Genomic DNA, 24650 nt, shown 5'->3' on the forward strand with positions numbered 1-24650 from the left:
AATGTTTTATATGTAACAGACCTCTTCTTGCGTTGTGTACAATCAGTCATCGACACGGAACTCCAACATGTAGCACCAGTCATGTAGATTTATTCTGTTAGGAACGGCACAAAATTGCACGTCATGCAATGCACGTCTCACCATCCAATTGAAAGCTGAATTTATGTTTTATGTATACAGTAACTAAGATACTGTTTTAAATGGCATACAGGTCTGCTCTGACTTTACACGGTTATTGTTCTATTTAGTTATTAATACTTATTTCCAAAAAAGGTCTTAGGAACGTTTATATGTAAAACATTTTGTTATTCAATTATTTTATGATCAGTTTTCATATGTACTTAAAATAGTAGGTACCCTTTTATTTAAATTATTATTTGTATGATTTCTCAGAATAGTTCCTGATTACACTAAAGAGGGTTTTTAGTCTCTCTTACTACAAGAACCCTTGGTTTGGTCTTGAACATAATTTCCAGTTGAGTTGCATTTCAAAGGTTATGGAATAAGCTACTTTCACTTTAAATTGACTTAAATGGTGCAGATCTCGGTTCCTTATCGTTTACGTTCCCTGCTCCTACGTCTTTGACTCATCCTACTACAGTTTATACTTTTATATAATCTTTGTTGTTTTGTCTTTGTCTATATTATCTCTTAATGCTAGGGGGTTACGAAACAGTGTGAAGCGCAAGGCCTTATTTTTATTTGCTAAACAATTTCGAACAGATTTTTGCTTTTTTCAAGAGTCTCACTCAATTTCTGCTGATGCCAACTTCTGGAGGTCACAGTGGGGCAACGATATTTGGCTTTCCCATGGATCTGAACGCTCTGCTGGTGTCACTACAATGAAAAATACCTTTGGTGGTAATATTCTACACTCGGAATGTGACCCCTTTGGTCACTTTATTTGTCTTGTGATCAGTTACAATGACATTACACTCATTACTGTAAACTTCTACGGGTACAACACCAAACATGAGAATGATGAGTTGCTTGAATCTATAGAGAAACATATACTTCATTGGTTATCTAAATTTCCCAATTCGTTATTATTGATAGGAGGGGACTTTAACATTACAATAGATAATTCAACTGATAGATGGCCCCCAGGTAGGCCAACCAATCAGAATTTGGGTTTAATACTTTTTATGGAAAAGTTTGATCTTACTGATACATGGAGAGAGAGGTTTCCGGCCGACAGATCATTCACTTGGAGTAACAAAACAGGCTCCAGACAATCCAGAATAGATTTTTGGCTTATATCCAAATGTATTGATAGTGAGTGTGTTACTACAAATATTTGTACTACTCCCCTCACAGACCATAAGGCTATTTACATTGATATCAAAATATCTACCCCTGATACGAACCTTGGTAGAGCATCCTACTGGAAGCTAAATAGCTCATTATTAAATAATGATATAGTTACATTTGAGGTTAAAGATCTGCTCTCACACTTTTGGGAAAGGGCTTGTGAAGAAAAATCTTATTGCAAGAACTGGGAGCTCTTTAAATTTGAGGTGTCCAAATATCTTAGAAAATATGGTAGTAATCTTGCTAAGACCAGAAGAGCTGAGGAGGAAAAGGTGATCATTAAGATAACTTCCCTTTCTCAGAGGTCCCCAGCTGACCTCTTGGGGGAGGAGAAGATGGAACTAATTGAGTTACAAAATAAACTGGATAATATATATAAATTAAAAGCAGAAGGAGCCTTTATTAGATCTAGGAAAAATGGATTGAGGAGGAGAACAGAATTCATCCTATTTCTTTAGACTTGAGAAATTTCACTCTAAAAATAACACTATCCATAAGTTAAACATTGATGGTGTTATTACAGATGACCAAAAATTAATCGCTAAATACTGCAGCAATTTTTACAGAAAATTGTATAGCTCTACGTACTGTCAGGAATCCACAGATATGTTTTTTAACTCACTGAATAATGTTCACTCTATCAGTGATATAGAATCTAAACAGTGTGATGAACCCATCAAAGTTGAAGAGATTATAGAGTCTATCAAACATCTAAAGAACAATAAATCACCAGGTGTTGATGGAATTACATCAGAATTTTACAAATTATTTTCTGAACAAGTAGCTCCCTTCCTATTTGAAGTCTTTTTAGAGAGTATTAAAAACAATGTTCTCCCTCCTACAATGAGTCAGGGGTTAATAACACTGATACCTAAGCCTAAAAAAGAAGTGCTGCTCATCGATAACTGGCGTCCAATTTGTCTTCTTAATAATGACTATAAGATATTAGCCTCACTACTTGCAAAAATAATTAAAGAAGTTCTGGATGCAATCATTGATGAAACACAGTCTGGCTTCATGAGGAACAGACATATTTCTAACAATGTCAGACTAGTATTAGACGTACTTGACTACTCAGACCTAATAACTGAGGATAGCTTCATATTATTTTTAGATTTTTATAAAGCATTTGACACAGTAGAGCATCAGTTTCTCTTCCACTCCCTTGAGAGACTTGGCTTTGGGGATTTTTTTCTGTAAGGCTATTAAGACTCTCTATGCAAATGGTAACAGCTCTATTAAATTGAAATATGGCACCTCACCTAGATTTGAGTTAAAGAGAGGAATTAGGCAAGGTTGTCCTATCTCTCCATACCTGTTTTTATTAATCACCCAACTTCTTGCAAATTCTTTAAATAATAGTCCTGTACAAGGTATTTCCATAGCTGGTAAAGAAATTATTATAAGCCAGCTGGTTGACGATACCACACTCTTTCTGAAAGACGCTAACCAAATTCCCATATCGATCAATGTGATACAATCCTTTTCCAAAGCGTCTGGTCTATATCTTAACATTAAGAAATGTGAACTCATGGCTGTCAAAGATTGTGTGACACCTTCATATTATGGTATTCCAGTAAAAGAAGAACTTACATATTTAGGCATAACCATTACAAAGGATCAGAAGTCTAGAGGCTTATTAAATTTTAACCCTCTTATTAAAAAACCCAGAAGAAACTAAATCAATGGCTACAGAGGGACTTATCTTTAAAAGGTAGAGTCCTAATAACCAAGGCTGAAGGTATCTCTAGACTAACATATGGTGCTCTATCTTTATATCTTGACCGTAAAATAAGCAAGGAGATAGACCAGATGCTTTTCAACTTTCTTTGGAGAAACCGTACCCATTACATTAGGAAAACTGTTGTAATGAACACTTATGAGAATGGTGGACTGAATTTTCTGGATTTTACTACTTTAAATAATACTTTCAAGATCAATTGGATAAAACAATTCCTAAGAAGACCCACTTCTATCTGGAATTTTATTCCTCATCATGTCTTCTCTACTTTTGGTGGCCTTAACTTCATGTTGTTTTGCAATTATAATATTGACAAAGTTCCAGTGAAACTTTCTGCTTTTCATCGGCAGGTTTTCTTGTCATGGTCCTTAATTTATAAACACAATTTTTCTCCACACAGATATTATATATGGAATAATCGGGATATATTGTATAAAAATACCTCTCTGTTTTTAGAATATTGGTTCAGAAATAATATCCTATTGGTGAGCCAACTGGTAAATGCAGAGGGTCTTTTACTCAGTTATAAAGAATTCTTATCACTTTACAAGGTCCCTGTAACACCTAAAGATTTTGCAATTGTTTTAGATGCCATTCCCTCAGGTGTTGCTATGTTGTTCAGGAACTTGTCAAGACCTGACCCTCAGAGCCTACCTTCTGTTGACCCTGTTGACTCATCAGTAGGAAAGATGTGTTTCTTTTTTGGTCCATTCAACAACAGAGCGATACGATCCTTGTTTCAGCAGGATGTTATTGGAATGGATTTATTGATAATATCTGTTAGAAAAAAGTTTGGATGTTGCCACACACAGACCTACTTGTTAACAAAATTAAGGAAGTTTCCTTTAAAATTATTCATAAATATTATCCTGCCAACCACATCATGAAGAAGTTTAAGGAAAACATAAACTCAAATTGCTCCTTTTGTAATGACCACCCAGAAACAGTGTTGCATCTTTTTTGGCATTGTGTGCATGTACGAAAACTGTGGCAAGACATCAGTAGGTTTATAATTGAACACATTTATGAAGATTTTACACTATTGTGGAGAGATGTACTGTTTGGATTCTTTACATACAATAGAAATAAGCGGAATCATTTTTATGTAATTAATTTCATTATTCTTTTGGCCAAATTTCATATACACAAATGTAAATTTACAAACAGAAAACCACATTTTCGTATCCTACAAAAAGAAATTGAACTGTATTTTAAGACGGTTAAATGCTCTACTAACAAAAAGCTGTTAGAATTGTAAGTATATGCATGTCCCTTAAGGTCCTTGTGTAATTGTAATGAGATATTGTACCCCGAGCTCGATTGTCCATTGTTTGTAATCTATGTATGCTTGTGTTCCCTCATGTATTGATTTGTTGTTAATAAAAATAAAAATAAATTGTTTAAAACTCTGCACTCACGCACGCTGGTTTGGTGCTTGTTCACTGGGAAAGTTACCAAAATAATACAATTACAATATAATATCTTTAACAATGTACCTGTTAGGAACGGCACAAAATTGCACGTCATGCAATGCACGTCTCACCATCCAACTCTGCACTCACGCACTGTACAAAATATATGAACCCCCCCACCAGACACAGTAAATTGCTAGCTAGAACTGGCGGGAATTCTTTACAACAAAATGCACAACAAATATTCTCCAAAAACCGCTGCATCTTATGTGTGATGTTCGAATAACATTTACAAACAATTTTATATAAATTGTACATTTAAATCATCACTTGAGAGTATAAAAATCACTTTTGATGTACAGTGCTTTGCAACCAACAACTTACCGCTGGTTTGGTGCTTGTTCACTGGGACGATTCTAACTGGAACATCCCCCCTCGTAAGCAAGCTACGCAAACCAGCCAATAAGATGCCATGTTGAGTAGGTGAAGGCAAGACAAACTCAAACCAAAAACCCATTGGCTTAACAATAAAGTGGCAAGCGGAATCACCAATATAACCCTCTTGCTTGCATATACACTCAGTGTTACTCATTCGCACTGACATAAGTTACTTTCAACCATTAACGTAGGCCTTCTTGGTGCCTTATCTGATTGGCAAAGTATTATTTTTGATGTATGGAAAAAATGTTATACAATTCCTATGTAGAGAAGGTTCTCTCTGGTAGTTCAATATGACAATATGACACTCTTGTAAAATAGATGTTTAATCTCAATGTGACTCCCTGTTTAAATAAAGGTTCAATACAAAAACATCAACACAAACACAGGATATGGGGTACGCATGGTATCACATGATTACATACTAGACCCTTCTGCACCTGCATTCCAGCACCTTTCCAGCATCTGGTATTGACTCAACATGTTTGAGGTGGGGGATTAAGAAATGTTGTGGAAGAGGTGGCCGTTGATTGTATGATTCTGATATGTACAGGTAAGTTCATTGTGTGTGTGTGGGGGGGAGCGCGCCAATGAGTGCATGCATAGTCTATGGTGGGTTTGAATATGAATGAGCAGCAGTGTTGTGATGTGTCCTATCCTGTCCTTGCAGAGTGCTCTTCCTTACCCTCATCACATGTCTCGGTGGCTCCTCCTACTTTTTCCATCATCGCAGTCATTACAGTTTAGGAGGGAGTAGGACACCCCCACAGGACAGCCCCCACACTCATTGCAAGAGATCGAACTTCAGACTCTCCCCAAAACAACTGAACCCCCCAACAAACCGAAAGAGATTTAAGGTGCACACCCCTAAAGAGGTAGCCAGAAGAGGATAACACACTTCAAGCTCACAAACACACAGTGGAGGAGGAACTATCCGACACAGTGGAGGAGGAATTATCCAACACCCAGGGAGAGAGAACAAGTGACCTCAGTCGAACACAGACAGTAGGGAGAGGTGGGAGAGGAGGAGGTTACCCCAGATGCCATTCCTCCTGCTCATGTCAGCAAGGAAAGAGATGACAAGCCTTCTGATCAGGCCAACGGGCAGGCCAAGGGAGAGGTCATAGTGATTCACACCCACAGAGAGAAAGACAACCCACACAACCTATTGGCTGAGATGAACCACACAGAGTTAGAGGGCTTTCAGGGATAGCCAGTCAGCCAGCCTGCTCTGATCCTCACGTCAGTTGTATTTAAATTCATGTTCATTAAATATTTTTATTCATGATTTGAAAAGTCCCATTTACTTAATGATATCTTTTCACTGTCTGCAACCTCAAGAACCAGGGTGAGTCTGGGTCACCCTTTTCCTGGGCAAACACAACTTGCATATTGTCGTAGATTAGGTCAAAATGTTCATCTTTTAACATTGCTTGAATAAAACATTCATTTTTTATAGTGTGCAAGAGTTGCGCCTTTTCGTTTTCTATGATGATTAAAGGTTTTGGTTGCACCTCAACTCAACGTTGGTTGAGCTCCCTCTTTTTTTGTTGTTGTCAAATACTACTTTTTTGTTTTGTTTACGTGTAGTAAGTAAATTATTAAAAGCATTAAAATTGGGATGTTTCCCACTTATTTACACAACCTACTCCACACTTGCAAAGTGAACGTTTATAGAAATGTTCTGAAATTAAGTAGTAAACAGGAAAAGCAGAATTGAATCCAATTATTATAATGCAAATAATTTAATGGTCTATGGTTCAATCTCATTTCTGAAGGTCTGATGAATAACTAATATTGTTCCTCCTCTTCCTTGTGGCAGGCGCAGCAGCACACTGCCCTCCAAAGCCTGAAAAAAAATCGCCGGACTTTCCCTTTGCATGCTGCTCTACATGGAACATCCAGTGTCACATCCTTGGTGACATGTGGGGTGACATCTGGGATGACCACAGAAACATCCTCTGGAAAGGGAGAAAAGAGGGACAGAATGTAAACAAATGCAAACCGCAGGTTCTAAACACTGGCCAGTTGAAAGGTTCTACTAAGATGTCATGACAAACGGCACCTGTCAGTGTTACTCACCTGCTTGGATGTCAGTTGGCAGAGTGGTGAAGACGGCCATCTTGAGAGTCCTTTCTTCAGGTGTGACATCCACAACCTCCAAGAGGGAAGAGATGGGCTCTGCCTCTCTATTAGGAGTGATGTCCACAACATTTAGGTGGAAAGAAACCAGATCTGCCTCTTTGTTACGGGTGATGTTCACAGCAAAGTGGGAAGAAGCTGGATCTTGCTGTGTCTTAGGGGTTATGTCCTGAACCTCAAGGTGTGAATTAGCCGGGTCTGCCTCTGTCTTAGGGGTGATTTCCACAACCTCCAAGTGGGAACAAGCTCTGTCTGCCTCTGTTTTAGGGCCGATGTCCGCAACTTCCAGGTGGGAACAGGCCGGGTCTTCCTCTGTCTTACATGTTATGTCCACAACCTCCAGGTGGGAAGATGCCGTGTCTGCCTGTGTGTTATGGGTGATGTCCACAACCTCAAGGTGGGAAGATGCCGTGTCTGCCTGTATGTTATCGTGATGTCCACAACCTCAAGGTGGGAAGATGCCGTGTCTGCCTGTATGTTATGGGTGATGTCCACAACCTCAAGGTGGGAAGATGCCGTGTCTGCCTGGGTCTGTCCACAACCTCAGGTGGGAAGATGCCGTGTCTGCCTATGTTATGGGGTGATGTCCACAGTCTGCCTCTCAAGGTGGGAAGATGCCGTGTCTGCCTGTGTGTTATGGGTGGTCTGCCTCTATGTTAGGGTGATGTCCACAACCTCAAGGTGGAAGAAGAGTCTGCCTGTGTGTTATGGGTGATGTCCACAACCCTGGTCTGCCTCTATGTTAGCGGTGATGTCCACAACCTCCAGGTGGGAAGAATCCTGGTCTGCCTCTGTGTTAGCGTTGATATTCACAACCTCCATGTGGGAAGAAGCCGGGTCTGCCTCTGTGTTAGGAGTGACAACAACAATCCTGATAAGCTCTACTACTACAAGTCACCGAGATGTCATCACAACAGGCATCTGTCAGAGTGCTCTCTATCATTGCTACTCACCTGCTAGGATGTCTGGAGGTGCGGTGGAGATGGCCGCGGCGACGACAGGGAGGACTGGTAAGGTGGCTGCAGGGGGCTGGAAGCAGCTCTGGACCTCGTCAGCCACAAAGGCACAGACAGATCTCACATAAAATGGGCTCTGGAGGTCATCCGTGGAGAAGGACTGACTGATTCTCCCGAGGATTGACCACACAGATTCAAAAGCCGCAGCGCGGGAGAAAGGGATTTGAGGGGAAGGGGCCTTTAACATGCTGGAGAGCTTCTCCACTACGGCCGCCACCATGCCCACAGCCATCCCGCTTACTAGGATTGGGTGCCCTGAATGGCCTTCCTTTGGCTGAATCCACAGGGCCAGGAGGAGCCTGGGCACCACCTCCACAACCACCTGGGCTGGGCTGAGCAGGTTGCTACGGGGCTCATTGGACAGCTCGCCCATAATGCTCCTTACAGCCCTTTCCACGATGCTGTGGACCTTAGGGTCGCTGAAATCAACAAAAAGGAGAATACAAAGCTAAACGATGTGCAATGTGCTCACAGAGAACACTGTCTTAGTCTGTTTCTGCATAGTTACAGATGTGTAGATAAATGGATCAAGTCATATGCAGGGCAGTACATGGAACTCACATGTCAGCTGGCGAGATGGGGTGCAAGGAGCGGCGGAGCTTGCAGACAGCCTCGTGCTCTATGTCTATCATTTTTAGGCAAGTGTTGACTTCCCATGTCTGCCGTAAAAAACAGGAAGTCCGATTAGTGAAATTTCACAACATATCTATTCTGCTGTACTAACTACTTGTTGAAAGGCTAGTAAAGAGCTCACTGACTTGTAGTATGTGTCTAACTCTCATTGTCTTACCAGCCGAGCGAGGTCATTCCCTTCCTCCAGGGTTTCCTTCCACACCCTTCAAATAAAGCACAGAGCAATTCAACTTTCCTGGCTTCCGATTTTTCTGTTGTTTATTTTACCCACACCTCTTGGAGTGCTGCTGGTGGCAGGGAATGGCAGTGAAGGTGAATGATGAAGTGGTACTCACCTCTCCCTAAGGGATTTTTTGCCCTGAGACACCAGCCAGTCGCTCATGTGCTCCGTGGTGACATGGTGCGGGACCTGGCCTTGACTCTGGAGCAGCAGATAGTGGACCATGAGCTTCTTCTGCAAGATGAGGTAAGGTGGGAGACAGTGCCACGAAATACCATATCATGTGCATTCTGAAGGGCCTCTCGCAACATTTCACAACTGTTCATGCATCACAATTTGCGAGTGTTATTAAGAACTCTTATGACCATCTTCTCTAAACTGTCTTGAAATACAACTCTCTTTCTGTTGTTTATGTTTTTTGGGGTGATGAATCTAACCTGTTTATTGTAATATGTTTCCTCCCAGCAGGCCTGCAGAGTCTGGAAATAAAGGCTGCTTCTGCAGAATTCCTTTGAAGAGAATGACAATAATGATGCTTTGTTATGCACATTGTGCACAGGCATTTACAGTATGCTAAAATGAACATCTCCAAAGATTACCTTTGTGGGACCATAAGTGAACTCCGGAATGCACCAAACCCTATCCATGGTAAGATGGGGTAGAAATGCAGCACTATAGATATACGAGATGCTCTAGAAATAACAGGAATAAGTTAATGTCGCGAATGATCAATTACTGTGGAGTCGTCCAATATGCTGCACTTAGAATTGAGTTGTAGGCAATGTTTGGCACAAAATAGAATGTTTACATTCTATTGCTATGGAGAAATGGAATGTGTAGAACCTTTATAAATGGGTATGCTTCTATGTCTTTATGTCTTGAAAGATTAAGCTCTTTATTTTGTCATAATGTATATATATGAGGATTGGAACCTGTTTCGATTCATGACGCGAGTATCCAGCTGCATGTTGCTTAGACCTACTAATCCAACCTTGGTTTACAAGTTAAATTAATTGTTTATATATGCCTATACAAATCTATTAACCGTATATATTTAAAGCAATGATTGTCAATTGAAAATGTGGTTGTTGTGTTATCTTGTTGTGCGCCTAGAGTGTCAGAGTCCTCTTACGTTATTCCAATATTTCCGAGATTTGAATTGACATAAGGTACACTTTTGCAAAGCTAATCGGTTAAAAATAAGAGTATGAATGCCAATAAACGTATGTCTTGAATTATATGCATAATAGTGTAGTTCACAACATCGCTCAGCGTGGGAACTTTTGCTGGGTGGGAAGTATCCGTTATAAGTCTCCATGGCGCGTATAGACCATCACTTCGTTGTCTTGTTGGTAATATAAAAATGCACGACAGTGCGCATTGTAAAAGTCTAACAGTTGTTTTTCTTATTGTTTCTCACAAACAGATATTTGAGAGGGGAATTTCGTGCAGTTGTACCTATGATGCACAGACACACTAAAGCTGTACAGTGTAGTTTGAAAAGCCAGTTTATATTATTTGCAGATCGAAATATGTAACATTTGAAATGAATGTGGCAGAACAGTTTAGCATAAGGTTCCTGTGGGAGTCTTCTCCTTCAGTCTTTTTGCCTCCTTAGCCTCGTTTCCCATTACGTGGGATTTTTCCCAGTGCCAACTTCACGTGAGATGGCCGCTGTCTACTGCCATGTGGTGCTGAATGACAGATCTCGCTTTTCCGATTTCGCTGCTGTCCATGGTGCTGAAATATCCAATCTCGGCTATTTGCAAATGTATGACCAGCCAAATTTGACCCCACACATAGACACACGTTAATGGTAATCTCTCACACACTTTTGAACATTGCACAAGTGTGTTTGTTTTAATAAAGATGCGAAGAATGAAATCAATGTGTGGATGTTGATTGGACAATGTGTAGGTGCTTTACAGAGCCATTTTGTGCCATTCCCTATAGTTTGAATTTGACTGGAGTATGATCAGATTGCTTTGTTTAAGCCAGAATGGAGATTTGGTCTGAGAAACGATGCCCAATATAGCATGATAGCTGTGAAGAAGAAAACAACAAGGCCATGTTTATATGACCCCCTTTCAAAGAGTCACTCATTTATATTGTTCTTGTAGATATACAGTGCCTTCAGAAAGTGTTCATAACGCTTAGCTTATTCCACATTTTGTTTTCTTACAGCCTGAATTCAAAATGGATGAAATTATAATTTTTTATCCTTTCCAGCTACACACAATACACCATAATGACAAATTGAAAACATGTTTGACATTTTTGCAAATGTACTGAAATGATTTACATGTTTTCAAGATACATGTTAGAATCACCTTTGGCAGCAATTAAAGCTTTGAGTCTTTCTGGGTAAGTCTCCAAGAGCTTTGCACACTTGGATTGTACCATATTTGCAATATACAATATATACATAACCAGTCAAATGTTTGGACACATCTACTCTTTCAAGGGTTTTCTTTATTTTTACTATTTTTAACATTGTACAATAACAGTGAAGACATCAAAACTATGAAATAACACATATGGAATCATGTAGCAACCAAACAAAGGTTAAAGTAATGATGGACTGCCGTTTCTCGTTGTTTATTTGAGCTGTTCTTGCCAAAATATGGACTTGGTCTTTTACCAAATAGGGCTATCTTCTGTATACCACCCCTACCTTGTCACAACACAACTGATTGGTTCAAACGCATTAAGAAGGAAAGAAATTCCACAAATTAACTTTTAACAAAGCACACCTGTACATTGAAATTCATTCCAGGTGACTACCTCATGAAGCTGGTTGAGAGAATGCCCAAGTCTGTGCAAAGCTGTCACCAAGGCAAAGGGTGGCTACTTTGAAGAATATCAAATATAAAATATATTTGGATTTGTTTAAACAGCATGATCATTACATAGGTGCACCTTGTGCTGGGGGACAATAAAAGGCCTCTCTAAAATGTGCAGTTTTGTCACACAACACAATGCCACAGATGTTTCAAGTTTTTAGGGAGAATACAAATTACTGTTGCCAGAGAATTTAATGTTAATTTCTCTACCATAAGCCGAGGCGGCGTTAGAGAATTTGGCAGTACGTCCAACTGGCCTCACAACTGCAGACCACATGTAAGGCAACATGTGGATGAGCGATTTGCAGATGTCAACGTTGTGAATAGAATGACCCATGGTGGCAGTTGGGTTATGGTATGGGCTGGCATAAGCCATGGACAGGGAACACAATTGCATTTTATCAATGACAATTTGAATGCACAAAGATACTGTGACGAGACCCCGAGGACAATTGTCATGCCACTCATCCGCCGCCATCACCTCATGTTTCCGCATGATAATCCACGTTCTGCAAGGATCTGTAGAGAAATCCTGAAAGCTGAAATGGCCTGCATACTCACCAGACATGTCAGAAAAATCAATAAAGCATAATGATTACGGCTCTAGATTGGAGGAAAAATCTGTTTGTAGCTAAGCAGGCTTGCAGTATCGTAAACTGTCCCTTCACGCCTGTCCATTGATTAGTTGCTAGGAGTCATGGTCGCCAAGGGGTCAGCAAATCACAGGCAGTCAGCTTGTGTCCCAGATCCCCAACTCCTGCCTCTCCTCCCAGTCTCCCTCAAGCAGAGACAGAGATCAACCTCTCCATCTCTGCCCATCAACTGGACTCATGGTATAGTGTGCGTGCACATTCTTGCTTGTTGTTCTTTAGAGTTACTTATATTGCCTATTGTAAGTTACTTCTCTGTGTTTACTTTGTTGTGTAATACTCTGCAGGTTGCTATGCCACTTATACAATCCTTCCTTTGTTAACAGTGTTGTTGCTCTACTTGTGCTATCAGTTATTGTGTATATTCATCACCCCTGTTTTCTGTCCGTTACTGAACCACTACCATTCCATGTCCATTTCATTAGTGTGTGTCAATAATGTATCATTGAATGTAACTCAGAGGTTGCCTTCTTACCAGCCGGGGGAGGTGCTAGTGCAACCTGGTCTCAGAGCATTTTGTATTATTCTGTATGTATATAAGAGACACCGCATTTAGTATGATATGTTATGTATGGTATGTATTCATTTGTGAATGTCTATCACCCATTTTTTACAATATGTTACGAATTACAATTCATATTATACTGTATGTTATGAATTTGCAAAACGTACAACATGTTACAAATTTGCGAAACGTATGATAAGAATTCCAGCTAGGTGGCCAACGTTAGCTAGTTGGCTAACATTAGTTAGGTGAGGGTGTAGGGTTACGTTTAGGAGTTAGGTTACAGGGTAAAGGTTAGGGTTAGGGGAAGGATTAGCTAAAAGGGTTAAGGTTAGTGTTAGGGGAAGGGATTAGCTAACATGCTAAGTATTTGAAAAATTAGCTAAAAATTAGTCAGTAGTTAAAAAAGTTTCTAGTTTGCTCAAATTCTCAAGTTGGCCGTGATCAGATTGGAACTCGCAACCTTTGGGTTGCTAGACATTCGTGTTATATGCCAACCCATCCACCCTGACGAACCACCCTTCTTTCATTTTTGTCTTAAGTAACTATCTGTCTTACATATCCATACCAAACGTAACATATAATACGAAACCGTAGTGTCTCGGTCCCCAGATTTACATTTTCTATGTTACATCTAGTCAATGAGACCAGGCTGGAGTCTGGAGTCCAATTGGAGTCTCTCTTTCACTCTTAGGTGTGGTGCTGGCTCTGGATGCATGTGCCTACGTGCTACTGGGCCTTGTCGTCCTGCTGATCAAGAGGAAGCTTCAGGGAGACCAGGAGTCAGCTGAGGGTGTGGAGCTTAAAAAACACCCAGCCATGGGGCTCTGTAAGCAGGGTAAAACAGACTAGGTGAGTTTGGTTGCAGCTGCACTCTGTTTAGAACTACTCAAGATTCCCAGGAGATGTTCCATCTAAGAGGACGCTGCTGGAGAGTTCCATGGTCATCTCCATAGTGATTGGCTTGCGGTGGTTCCTGTGGTGCGTTCCGAGTTCGTCGACCCAGCTCTATCCATTTTCTATAGGGGCATCTCAAATGACATTTGTCGATTGCAGCACTACTTTTAACAATAACCATCTGCTAAGTGAAAGGTTATTTGTCTCAACAACTGTTGTTTTAAGGAGTTGGTGTTGTTTTCCTGTATTGGCATTATTATTGTGATGACGATTCTAACTATTATTGTAATGAACATTAGTCCCCACTTGGTGACAGCACAGAGCTGATGTGGTCATGTCTGTCAAGCTATTTTATCAAAAAGAGCCTCACACACCTTTATTTGGCCAAAGACTAATTGTTACATGAGACATTCAGAATGTGCCTGGTGTCCTTTTTCATGTTTGCAAGGCTGTCTCTTTCCTCAGTTCTTGTTTCAAGAACTAAGTATGAACGCCATATTGTTAGCTCATCACAACTTTTGATAGACTCATGAAATGATACAATACAAGCATTTTTCCTCTTCGCTCTGTCATCGTTGTCTCTCCACCTCCCACTCTTTCACACCCCAGACTCCTTCATCTCCATTTTCTCTCCTTATCCAATCTCCTTAACCCACCCTTTCACTGTCTCTCAATTCCCCAGATCGTCAGTAACACTCAACAGTCTCATTTTAATCTATGAGGCATAAGAAACACTATAACCATGATGTATTATCTTATAATAAAATATACAGTACCAGCCAAAAGTTTAAAGGGTTTTTCTTTATTTTTACTATTTTCTACATTGTAGAATAATAGTGAAGACATTAAAATGATGAAATAACACATATGGAATCATGTAGTAGCCAAAAAAGTTTTAAACAAATCCAAAAATATTTTAGATTTTAGATTCTTCAAAGTAGCCACCCTTTGCCTTGATGATAGCTTTGAATGCTCTTGGCATAAATAAAAACCCTGGAATGAGTAGGTGTGTCCAAACTGTATGTAATGTAAAATTGTCTGAGAGAGGAATCAAATTATCTCATGCAACTTTAGAATTATATGAAGTATATCATGGTAGAACTCTGACATTTGGGTCAATCTCTTCCATAAATGGGGTGACTGTGTGTTGAGAATCACTGGGGAGGCTGGGGGAGAATCCTGCATCCAGCAGGCCTAGCTAAACCACAGGTGGGTGTCAGTCACATCTCCCCTAACTCAGACCTATGGGTAAATCTCTGCACTTAACGACTGTAGGAGCCTTTCTTTGTAAGTCTCTGTCTGCAGGCCCCCTATGGGGCCTGTCGGTGGTGGTGTAGGCAGAGTCTCTAAGGAGAGGACTCTCGGTAATCAGAGTGTATCTGAGCGCAAACGACCTCAGAGCCAGTCATGCTAGCAACTTCCATGGAGTTTGACTTGAACTATACTGAACAAAAATATAAATGCATCATTCAATAATTTCAATGGTTTTACTGAGTTACAGTTCAAATAAGGAAACCAGTCAATTAAATTAATTCAATAGGTCCTAATCTATGGATTTCACATGACTGGGCAGGGGTGCAGCCACAGGTGGGCCTGTGAGGGCATAGGTGCACACACTGGGGAGCCAGGCCCAGCCAATCGGAATTATTTTTTCCCCACAAAAGGGTTTTATTACAGACAGAAATACTCCTCAGTTTCATCAGCTGTCCGGGTGGCTGGTCTCAGACGACCCTGCTGGTGAAGAAGCCGGATGTGGAGGTCATCGGCTGGAGGGGTTACACTTGGTCTCCGGTTGTGAGGCCGGTTGGATGTACTGTCAAACGTTGTAGGAGGTTTATGTTCGAGAAATTAACATTAAATTCTCTGGCAACAGCTCTGGTAGACATTCCTGCAGTCAGCATGCCAATTGCACATTCCCTCAAAACTGGAGGCATCTGTGGCATTGTGTTGTGTGACAAAACTGCATATTTTAGAGTTGCTTTTTTTTGTCTAAAGCACAAGGTGCACCTGTGTAATGATCATGCTGTTTAATCATCTTCTTGATATGCGACACCTGTCAGGTGGATGGATTATCTTGGCAAAGGAGAAATGCTAAGAAGGATGTAAACAAATTTCGGCATAAAACAGTCGAGAAAAATAAGCTTTTTGTGCGTATGGAAAACTTCTAGGATCTTTCATTCAGCTCATGAAACATGGGACCAACACTTCACATGTTGCGTTTACATTTTTGTTCAGCATAGTTACTGTGGAATTCCCTTTTCCTACTACCTTCATTTCACCTCTTTTCACCAGACGAGTGGGTTGTGGAGCGTGTGGACTAGGTACTAGAGACTAGGTAGTGGGATGGAGGAGAAGTGGGTGACATGATGTGTTATTGATAGTGCATACTAATCCTTAAAGAAATCTCCAAACACTCACCAGTAACTACATTTGAAAATGAACTGGGAGTGAAATCTAGTTCCTGAACCCGCCCCTGAGCAAGGCAGTTAACCTGCTGTTCCCCGGGTGCCCAAAGACGTGGATGTCGATTAAGGCAGCCCCCCGCACCTCTCTGATTCAGAGGGGTTGGGTTAAATGCGGAAGACACATTTCAGTTGAATGCATTCAGTTGTACAACTGACTAGGTATCCCCCTTTACCTTTCCCATTATCCACAATATTGTAGATGTTATCTCCTTATCTGCAATATTGAAGTCGTTTTCCCAACATTTTGCCAAGAGGTTACCTCCATTATATAAGCCACCTAAAAACACACCGTCTAACTTTGTGCCCAAAGAACTTAATTCAATATTTTGATGTAAAATGAATGTGTGGTTTCCGCCCCCGGCTGTGTTGCCTCCCCGAGTGTGAGTTTAACAGGCCAGGCCAATCACAATCGCCAATGACGCTGATGATGAGAATGACGAATACGATGACGTGTGTGTGTGTGTGTGTGTGTGTGCGCGTGTGTGTGGAGTAGGTGACTCTTGCTCTGGATTCGAGTTTCTTGAAGTGAACCTCATCCCTGCTAATGGAAAAGCAGGACTATATTTGGAGGGGGTGATGTCACAAGTGGTTGACGGTGAAGCCTATATCTGTGGGAGAGCGTGTGTGTGACAGTGTGAGAAACCACTGACAGTAGCCCGTGTCTGTCTTAGGATCCACTGGCGATTGGGTTTAACTACTGAGGGTGAGTTGACCAGACCATTAGGATTCGTATTTGAACTGAGAGAGTTGGAGGCCAGGACACTTATACACCATACTATCCAAAGTATTTTTTCTCTGTTTTCCCTGTGGGGTTGAGAGTAGACTGTTGTGTGGTGTGTCTGTTTGGTGGTCTTTGATTTGCACGGTTCTCTAGACTACAGAACTTTGGCTGTTTCCGCTGTCATTTTATTATAAAGTATTCTAGTAGCATACACTGAACATATTGGATGGGTGTAGGTTACACTATTCACAGGCATGTGCATCCCTATTCCCAGGCATGTGTAATTCAATGGCGTGTGTGATTACTGACGGTCCATCTTTTGTTTTCATGCAGGGATCTCGCGTGCACGATGTGTCACCTGAAGCTGCCCTGTTCCTTCTCGTGCCTCTCGTGCTGCTGCGCTGTGTCGCCACCGCCCCTAGCAACAGGTGAGAGTGCAAAGCTGCCTCAGTTATTTCCGTTATTTCTGAGTGTCACTTCTGTCACAAGTGTCGTTCCGTGTCGCCGAAAGTTCAATTGTCATTAGGAAGCGGGTTTAATTTTGCAGGTGAATGAATCACTCAACTGGTATAGCACTGGTGTTAAGCTGGCACATCCAGTAACTTGGCACATCCATCTTGAACCGTAAGAAATCGGCTAATGACATTGATGAGATCATTGAGATGAATATCCATTGCAATCGTGACATCCAAAAGGTCGAGATTTGTCTTACCAAGGCAGAGACAGGAATATGTGGTTCGCGTAAATGTGATCAAGTGCGTACTGGAGGAGGACTAGTGGCCACTCCATTGCGCCCTCGAGAATTGAGCTGATGATTTGAAGTGGGCATCAGTCACCGGTCGGAGTGACGGTTTGGCTCTTTTCTCATCCCGATTCAGGTACTTCACCTCATCTAGTGAGCAGGAAAGCGCGCTCCCGGACAGAGAAGGCTGGCTCGTGCCCGGGATCGTCTCCAACCCCTTCCTCGGCCTCATTTCCGCACGACTACAGAGAGGGCTCACATCTGCCAACAGGTAAGGTTGCACCTATTTTATTGATTTGCTGATTGAGTGCAAATGTTGATAATTTTGCAGACACGACACTGTAAGAAAATTAATATTTAGTAGATATTTAGTAAATTGTTGTCAAATACTACTTTTTTGTTTTGTTTACATGTAGTAAGTAAATTATTAAAATCATTAAAATTGGGATGTTTCCCACTTATTTACACAACCTACTCCACACTTGCAAAGAGAAAGTTTGTAGAAATGTTCTGAAATTAAGTATTAAACAGGAAAAGCAGAATTGAATCCAATTATTATAATGCAAATAATTTAATGGTCTCTGGTTCAATCCCATTTCTGAAGGTCTGATGAATAACTAATAGTGTTCCTCCTCTTCCTTGTGGCAGGCGCAGCAGCACACTGCCCTCCAAAGCCTGAAAAAAATCGGTGGACTTTCCCTTTGCATGCAGCTCTGCATGGAACATCCAGTGTCACATCCTTTGTGACGTGTGGGGTGACATCTGGGATGACCACAGAAACATCCTCTGGAAAGGGAGAAGAGGGACAGAATGTAAACAAATGCAAACTGTAGGTTCTAAACACTGGCCAGTTGAAAGGTTCTACTAAGATGTCATGACAAACGGCACCTGTCAGTGTTATTCACCTGCTTGGATGTCAATTGGCAGAGTGGCAAAGACGGCCATCTTGAGAGTCCTTTCTTCAGGTGTGACATCCACAACCTCCAAGAGGGAAGAGATGGGCTCTGCCTCTCTGTTAAGGGTGATGTCCACAACATTTAGGTGGAAAGAAGCCAGATCTGCCTCTTTGTTACGGGTGATGTTCACAACCTCAAGGTGGGAAGAAGCTGGATCTTGCTGTGTCTTAGAGGTTATGTTCTGAACCTCAAGATGAGAATTAGCCGGGTCTGCTTCTGTCTTAGGGGTGATTTCCACAACCTCCAGGTGGGAACAGGCTGGGTCTGCCTCTGTCTTACGTGTAATTTTCACAACTTCCAGGTGGGAAGATGCCTGGTCTGCCTGTATGTTATGGGTGATGTCCACAACCTCAAGGTGGGAAGAAGCAGGGTCTGCCTCTATGTTAGAGGTGATGTCAACAATCTCCAGGTGGGAAGATGCAGAGTCTGCATCTGTGTTTGCAGTGAAATCCACAACCTCCAGGTGGGAAGAAGCCTGGTCTGCCTCTGTGTTTGCGTTGATATTCACAACCTCTATGTGGGGAGAAGCCGGGTCTGCCTCTGTGTTAGCAGTGACAACAACAATCCTGATGAGCTCTACTACTACAAGTCACCGAGATGTCATCACAACAGGCATCTGTCAGAGTGCTCTCTATCATTGCTACTCACCTGCTCGGATGTCTGGAGGTGCAGTGGAGACGGCCGCAGCGACGACAGGGAGGACTGGTAAGGTGGCTGCAGGGGGCTGGAAGCAGCTCTGTACCTCGTCAGCCACAAAGGCACAGACAGATCTCATATAAAATGGGCTCTGGAGGTCATCCGTGGAGAAGGACTGACTGATTCTCCCGAGGATTGACAGCACAGATTCAAAAGCCGCAGCCCGGGAGAAAGGGATTTGAGGGGAAGGGGCCTTTAACATGCTGGAGAGCTTCTCCACTACGGCCGCCACCATGCCCACGGCCATCCCGCTTACTAGGATTGGGTGTCCTGAATGGCCTTCCTCTGGCTGAAGCCACAGGGCCAGGAGGAGCCTGGGCACCACCTCCACAACCACCTGGGATGGGCTGAGCAGGTTGCTACGGGGCTCATTGGACAGCTCGCCCATAATGCTCCTTACAGCTCTTTCCACGATGCTGTGGACCTTAGGGTCGCTGAAATCAACAAAAAGGAGAAGACAAAGCTAAACGATGTGCAATGTGCTCACAGAGAACACTGTCTTAGTCTGTTTCTGCATAGTTTCAGATGTGTAGATAAATGGATCAAGTCATATGCAGGGCAGTACATGGAACTCACATGTCAGCTGGCGAGGTGGAGTACAAGGAGCGGCGGAGCTTGCAGACAGCCTCGTGCTCTATGTCTATCATTTTTAGGCAAGTGTTGACTTCCCAGGTCTGCAGTAGGAAACAGGAAGTCCGATTAGTGAAATTTCACAACATATCTATTCTGCTGTACTAACTACTTGTTGAAAGGCTAGTAAAGAGCTCACTGACTTGAAGTATGTGTCTAACTCTCATTGTCTTACCAGCCGAGCGAGGTCATTCCCCTCCTCCAGGGTTTCCTTCCACACCCTTCAAACAAACACAGAGCAATTCAACTTTCATGGCTTCCAATTTTTCTGTAGTTTATTTTACCCACACCTCTTGGAGTGCTGCTGGTGGCAGGGAATGGCAGTGAAGCTGAATGATGAAGTGGTACTCACCTCTCCCTAAGGGATTTTTTGCCCTGAGACACCAGCCAGTCGCTCATGTGCTCCGTGGTGACATGGTGCGGGACCTGGCCTTGACTCTGGAGCAGCAGATAGTGGACCATGAGCTTCTTCTGCAAGATGAGGTAAGGTGTGAAATACCATATCATGTGCATTCTGAAGGGCCTCTCACAACATTTCACAACTGTTCATGCATCACAATTTGCGAGTGTTATTAAGAACTCTTAAGACCATCTTCTCTAAACTGTCTTGAAATACAACTCTCTTTCTGTTGTTTATGTTTTTTGGGGGATGAATCTTACCTGTTTATTGTAATATGTTTCCTCCCAGCAGGCCTGCAGAGTCTGGAAATAAAGGCTGCTTCTGCAGAATTCCTTTGAAGAGAATGACAATAATGGTGCTTTGTTATGCACATTGTGCACAGGCATTTACAGTATGCTAAAATGAATATCTCCAAAGATTACCTTTGTGGGACCATAAGTGAACTCCGGAATGCACCAAACCCTATCCATGGTAAGATGGGGTAGAAACGCAGCGCTATAGATATACGAGATGCTCTAGAGATAACAGGAATAAGTTAAAGTCGCGAATGATCAATTACTGTGGAGTCGTCCAATATGCTGCACTTAGAATTGAGTTGTAGGCAATGTTTGGCACAAAATAGAATGTTTACATTCTATTGCTATGGAGAAATGGAATGTGTAGAACCTTTATAAATGGGTATGCTTCTATGTCTTTATGTCTTGAAAGATTAAGCTCTTTATTTTGTCATAATGTGTATATATGAGGATTGGAACCTGTTTTCGATTCATTACGCGAGTATCCAGCTGCATGTTGCTTAGACCTACTAATCCAACCTTGGTTTACAAGTGAAATTAATTGTTTACCAATGCCTATACAAATATATTAACCATATATATTTAAAGCAATGATTGTCAATTGAAAATGTGGTTGTTGTGTTACCCTGTTGTGTCAGTCCTCTTAAGCACGTTATTCCAATATTTCCGAGCTCTGAATTGAGATAAGGTTCACTTGCAACGCTAATTGGTTAAAAATAAGAGTAGGAATGACACTAAACGTATGACTTGGATGTAATGCATAATAGATTAGTAAAAAAGTATTGCTCAGCGTGGGAACTTTTGCTGGGTGGGGGAAGTATACTATAAATGTCTCCATGTTGCGTATAGACCATCACTTCGTTGTCTTGTTGGTAATATAAAAATGCATGACAGTCTGCATTGTAATAGTCTAACAGTTGTTTTTCATTTTGTTTCTCACATTAAACAGACATTTGAAAACGGAATGTCTTACAGTTGTACGTATGATGCACAGACACACTAAAGCTGTACAGTGGAGTTTGATAAATCAGTTTAACTTATTTGCAAATGTATTCCCTATTATTTACAAATCGAAAGATGTAACATTTGAAATTAATGTGGCAGAAACAGTTTAGCATAGAATTTCTGTGGGAGTCTTTTCCTTCAGTCTTTTTGCCTCCTAGGCCTTGTTTCTCATTAGATGGGATTTCCCCAGTGCCAACTTCACATGAGATGGCCGCTGTCTACTGTCATGTGGTGCTGAATGACAGATCTCGCTTTGCCGATTTCACTGTTGTCCATGGTGCTGAAATATCCAAGTATTTCAGCACCAAGTATCTTGCAAGTTGGATCGAATTCTCTGTGTTAGCTAGCCAGAGAAATGTTGAGCAACACTATCCAACTTAGCTGATTAAATAATTGAGTTTATGGTGTGAGAATTAGCTGAGTATTAACTGGTATACGACTTCTTGCCGTTCCTCAAGTTATATTGTTAACGTAGTTGCTTACTGGACACTGTCAATCTGTGTGAAATGTTAACGAACTAACTATCTATGAACTAATGTTTTCCCTCTACAGTAACGTTGTGGTTAATTTTCAGAATGAGAGAATTGGATGAAAATGAGGCGTCAAGACTTGAGTGTCTTATGCAGTAAAGTCTTGACAACAAATAACATTGGATTGATTTCTACACATTATTTAGCAGTGAGAGGTTCACATTAACCACGTTTTATTTTACACACAGAGACTGATAATGTAGATCATAGTCTTTGTTGTTTAATTAGTTAAAACCTGCCTTCCCCCTATTGTGGATATTTTAGAATTTTTCACCTTTTTGGGCCCTCACCAGTTTGCATCCCTGAATTACTCAAAAAAAGATCTGAATTGGGCTGTCTAAACACAGCCATAGAAACCTGGACATGCTCCAACTGAAATGTTCCCTCCTGTCAGCATTGATGTTGAATTACAGTAAATACAACTTTTTGGTTCTCTCCCATTCCCTGTAGGTTTGTTGAACATGAGTGGAAATGAAACTCCAGCACACTGGTAACACTAGATGTAATAACTTCTCCTGGTGTGTTGAACCTGCTTGTGGGTATGGTGGGGATATTCCTGGGAGGTCTACTGAAGAGGTTGAGTTGGAGTTTGACCAAAACACACATGGGATTGTGCCTTGGCTCCCTCTTGTGGGAATAAACAGTATGGTTGTTACTGAGCCAGGATTCCTGGCTGTTTTGTTACTGGGCCTATGTCAATGATAGTTCATCAACAATCATTTAAACATTATTGCCAGCCATTTTCTCTGTCCTCCAGGATCCCTGGAATTTAACGAGACTGCCCCTGCTTGGCTGGGGAGTGGGACCCTGTGTGCTCAGACAACGGCATCACCTACACCTCCCCCTGCCTCGCAGTCTGCTCCAGCTTTACAGGATACGGAACGAACACCGTATTATTAATAATGTCCTGAGTGTACAAAACATTCACAGGGATGCTGGCCCATGTTGACTCCAATGCTTCCCACAGTTGTGTCAAGTTGTCTGTGTCTTTTGAGTGGTGGACATTCTTAATACAGACTGGAAACTGTTGAGCATAAAAATCAGCAGCTTTGCAGTTCTTGACACAAATTGGTTCCCCTGGCACCTACTACCATGCCCTGTTGAAAGGCACGTAAATATTTTCTCTTCTTATTCACCCTCTGAATGGCACACATACACAATCCATGTCTCAATTGTCTCAAGCCTTACAGTATTTTTTTTAAAATTATCTCTATCTACACTGATTTAACTAGTGACGTCTATAAGGGATTATAGCTTTCATCTGGATTCACCTGGTCGTCATGGAAAGAGCAGGTGTTCTTAATGTTTTATATGTAACAGACCTCTTCTTGCGTTGTGTACAATCAGTCATCGACACGGAACTCCAACATGTAGCACCAGTCATGTAGATTTATTCTGTTAGGAACTGCACAAAATTGCACGTCATGCAATGCACGTCTCACCATCCAACTCTGCACTCACGCACGCTGGTTTGGTGCTTGTTCACTGGGAAAGTTACCAAAATAATACAATTACAATATAATATCTTTAACAATGTACTGTACAAAATTGCATCATGCAACCGTCTCACCATCCAACTCTGCACTCACCACTGTACAGAACCCCCCACCAGACACAGTAAATTGCTAGCTAGAACTGGCGGGAATTCTTTACAACAAAATGCACAACAAATATTCTCCAAAAACCGCTGCATTCATGTGTGATGTTCGAATAACATTTACAAACAATTTTATATAAATTGTACATTTAAATCATCACTTGAGAGTATAAAAATCACTTTTGATGTACAGTGCTTTGCAACCAACAACTTACCGCTGGTTTGGTGCTTGTTCACTGGGACGATTCTAACTGGAACATCCCCCCTCGTAAGCAAGCTACGCAAACCAGCCAATAAGATGCCATGTTGAGTAGGTGAAGGCAAGACAAACTCAAACCAAAAACCCATTGGCTTAACAATAAAGTGGCAAGCGGAATCACCAATATAACCCTGTTACACTCCCCCCTACTGAATTCCACTTGCCAAGAAAAATAACAAAATACAAAACGGCACTGTGCAAACATACCAGATACAGAGACACACAACATATGTACAGAATAATCAAGAAAAAAAATATATACTACATAATAGAGAAAACTAAAAGGTAAAGCTGTGTATATCAAGGATGCAGACCCTGCTTTAAATCAGTCACTAAATATTCCAGTCATTAGACTATTCTCCTTGAGAATTAAGAGTGAAAAGCGGTTGATCAAACCCCTTAGCCCTCATAGGTAAACATGCCTGTCACATGTTAAGTACACTCAGTGACTTTAAAACATCCAAGTAATAAAATAAACCACCATAAGAGACTTTATCATATGTCACATTACCATCCTGCAACCTCTAATCATGGTCACAATGATG

At 41.4% G+C, this 24650-nt stretch overlaps 2 protein-coding genes across 34 annotated transcripts in view; one reads left to right on the top strand and one right to left on the bottom strand.

Moving 5' to 3' along the window:
- The window catches only part of LOC118365925 (serine-rich adhesin for platelets-like), a 137117-nt gene extending 112800 nt beyond the window's left edge, over nucleotides 1–24317 (bottom strand). For 18 of the 31 annotated variants that reach the window (XM_052491782.1, XM_052491778.1, XM_052491788.1 and 15 more), the window contains exons 1-6: nucleotides 9351–9755; nucleotides 9029–9147; nucleotides 8851–8896; nucleotides 8622–8719; nucleotides 7998–8479; nucleotides 7807–7889 (exon numbers count right to left, since the gene is read on the bottom strand). In XM_052491782.1, coding sequence (XP_052347742.1) covers nucleotides 7807–7889; nucleotides 7998–8479; nucleotides 8622–8719; nucleotides 8851–8896; nucleotides 9029–9147; nucleotides 9351–9476 — 954 coding nt within the window. In that variant the 5' untranslated portion in view covers nucleotides 9477–9755. Of the gene's footprint in view, nucleotides 1–7806; nucleotides 7890–7997; nucleotides 8480–8621; nucleotides 8720–8850; nucleotides 8897–9028; nucleotides 9148–9350; nucleotides 9756–20193; nucleotides 20240–20370; nucleotides 20751–23571; nucleotides 23735–24061 lie in introns of those variants that run through there. The other 13 variants (XM_052491781.1, XM_052491780.1, XM_052491760.1 and 10 more) reach the window with 11 other exon arrangements.
- LOC118365872 (islet amyloid polypeptide) overlaps nucleotides 1–24650 on the top strand; it is a 127865-nt gene that overhangs the window by 59040 nt on the left and 44175 nt on the right. The window contains exon 2 of one of the 3 annotated variants that reach the window (XM_052491791.1): nucleotides 11478–13763. The gene's annotated coding sequence lies outside the window, so the exon portion shown is untranslated. Of the gene's footprint in view, nucleotides 1–11477; nucleotides 13764–16312; nucleotides 16977–24650 lie in introns of those variants that run through there. The other 2 variants (XM_052491792.1, XM_052491793.1) reach the window with 2 other exon arrangements.

This window comes from Oncorhynchus keta, chromosome 33, assembly GCF_023373465.1.
Source record: "Oncorhynchus keta strain PuntledgeMale-10-30-2019 chromosome 33, Oket_V2, whole genome shotgun sequence".
NCBI lineage: Eukaryota > Metazoa > Chordata > Actinopteri > Salmoniformes > Salmonidae > Oncorhynchus > Oncorhynchus keta.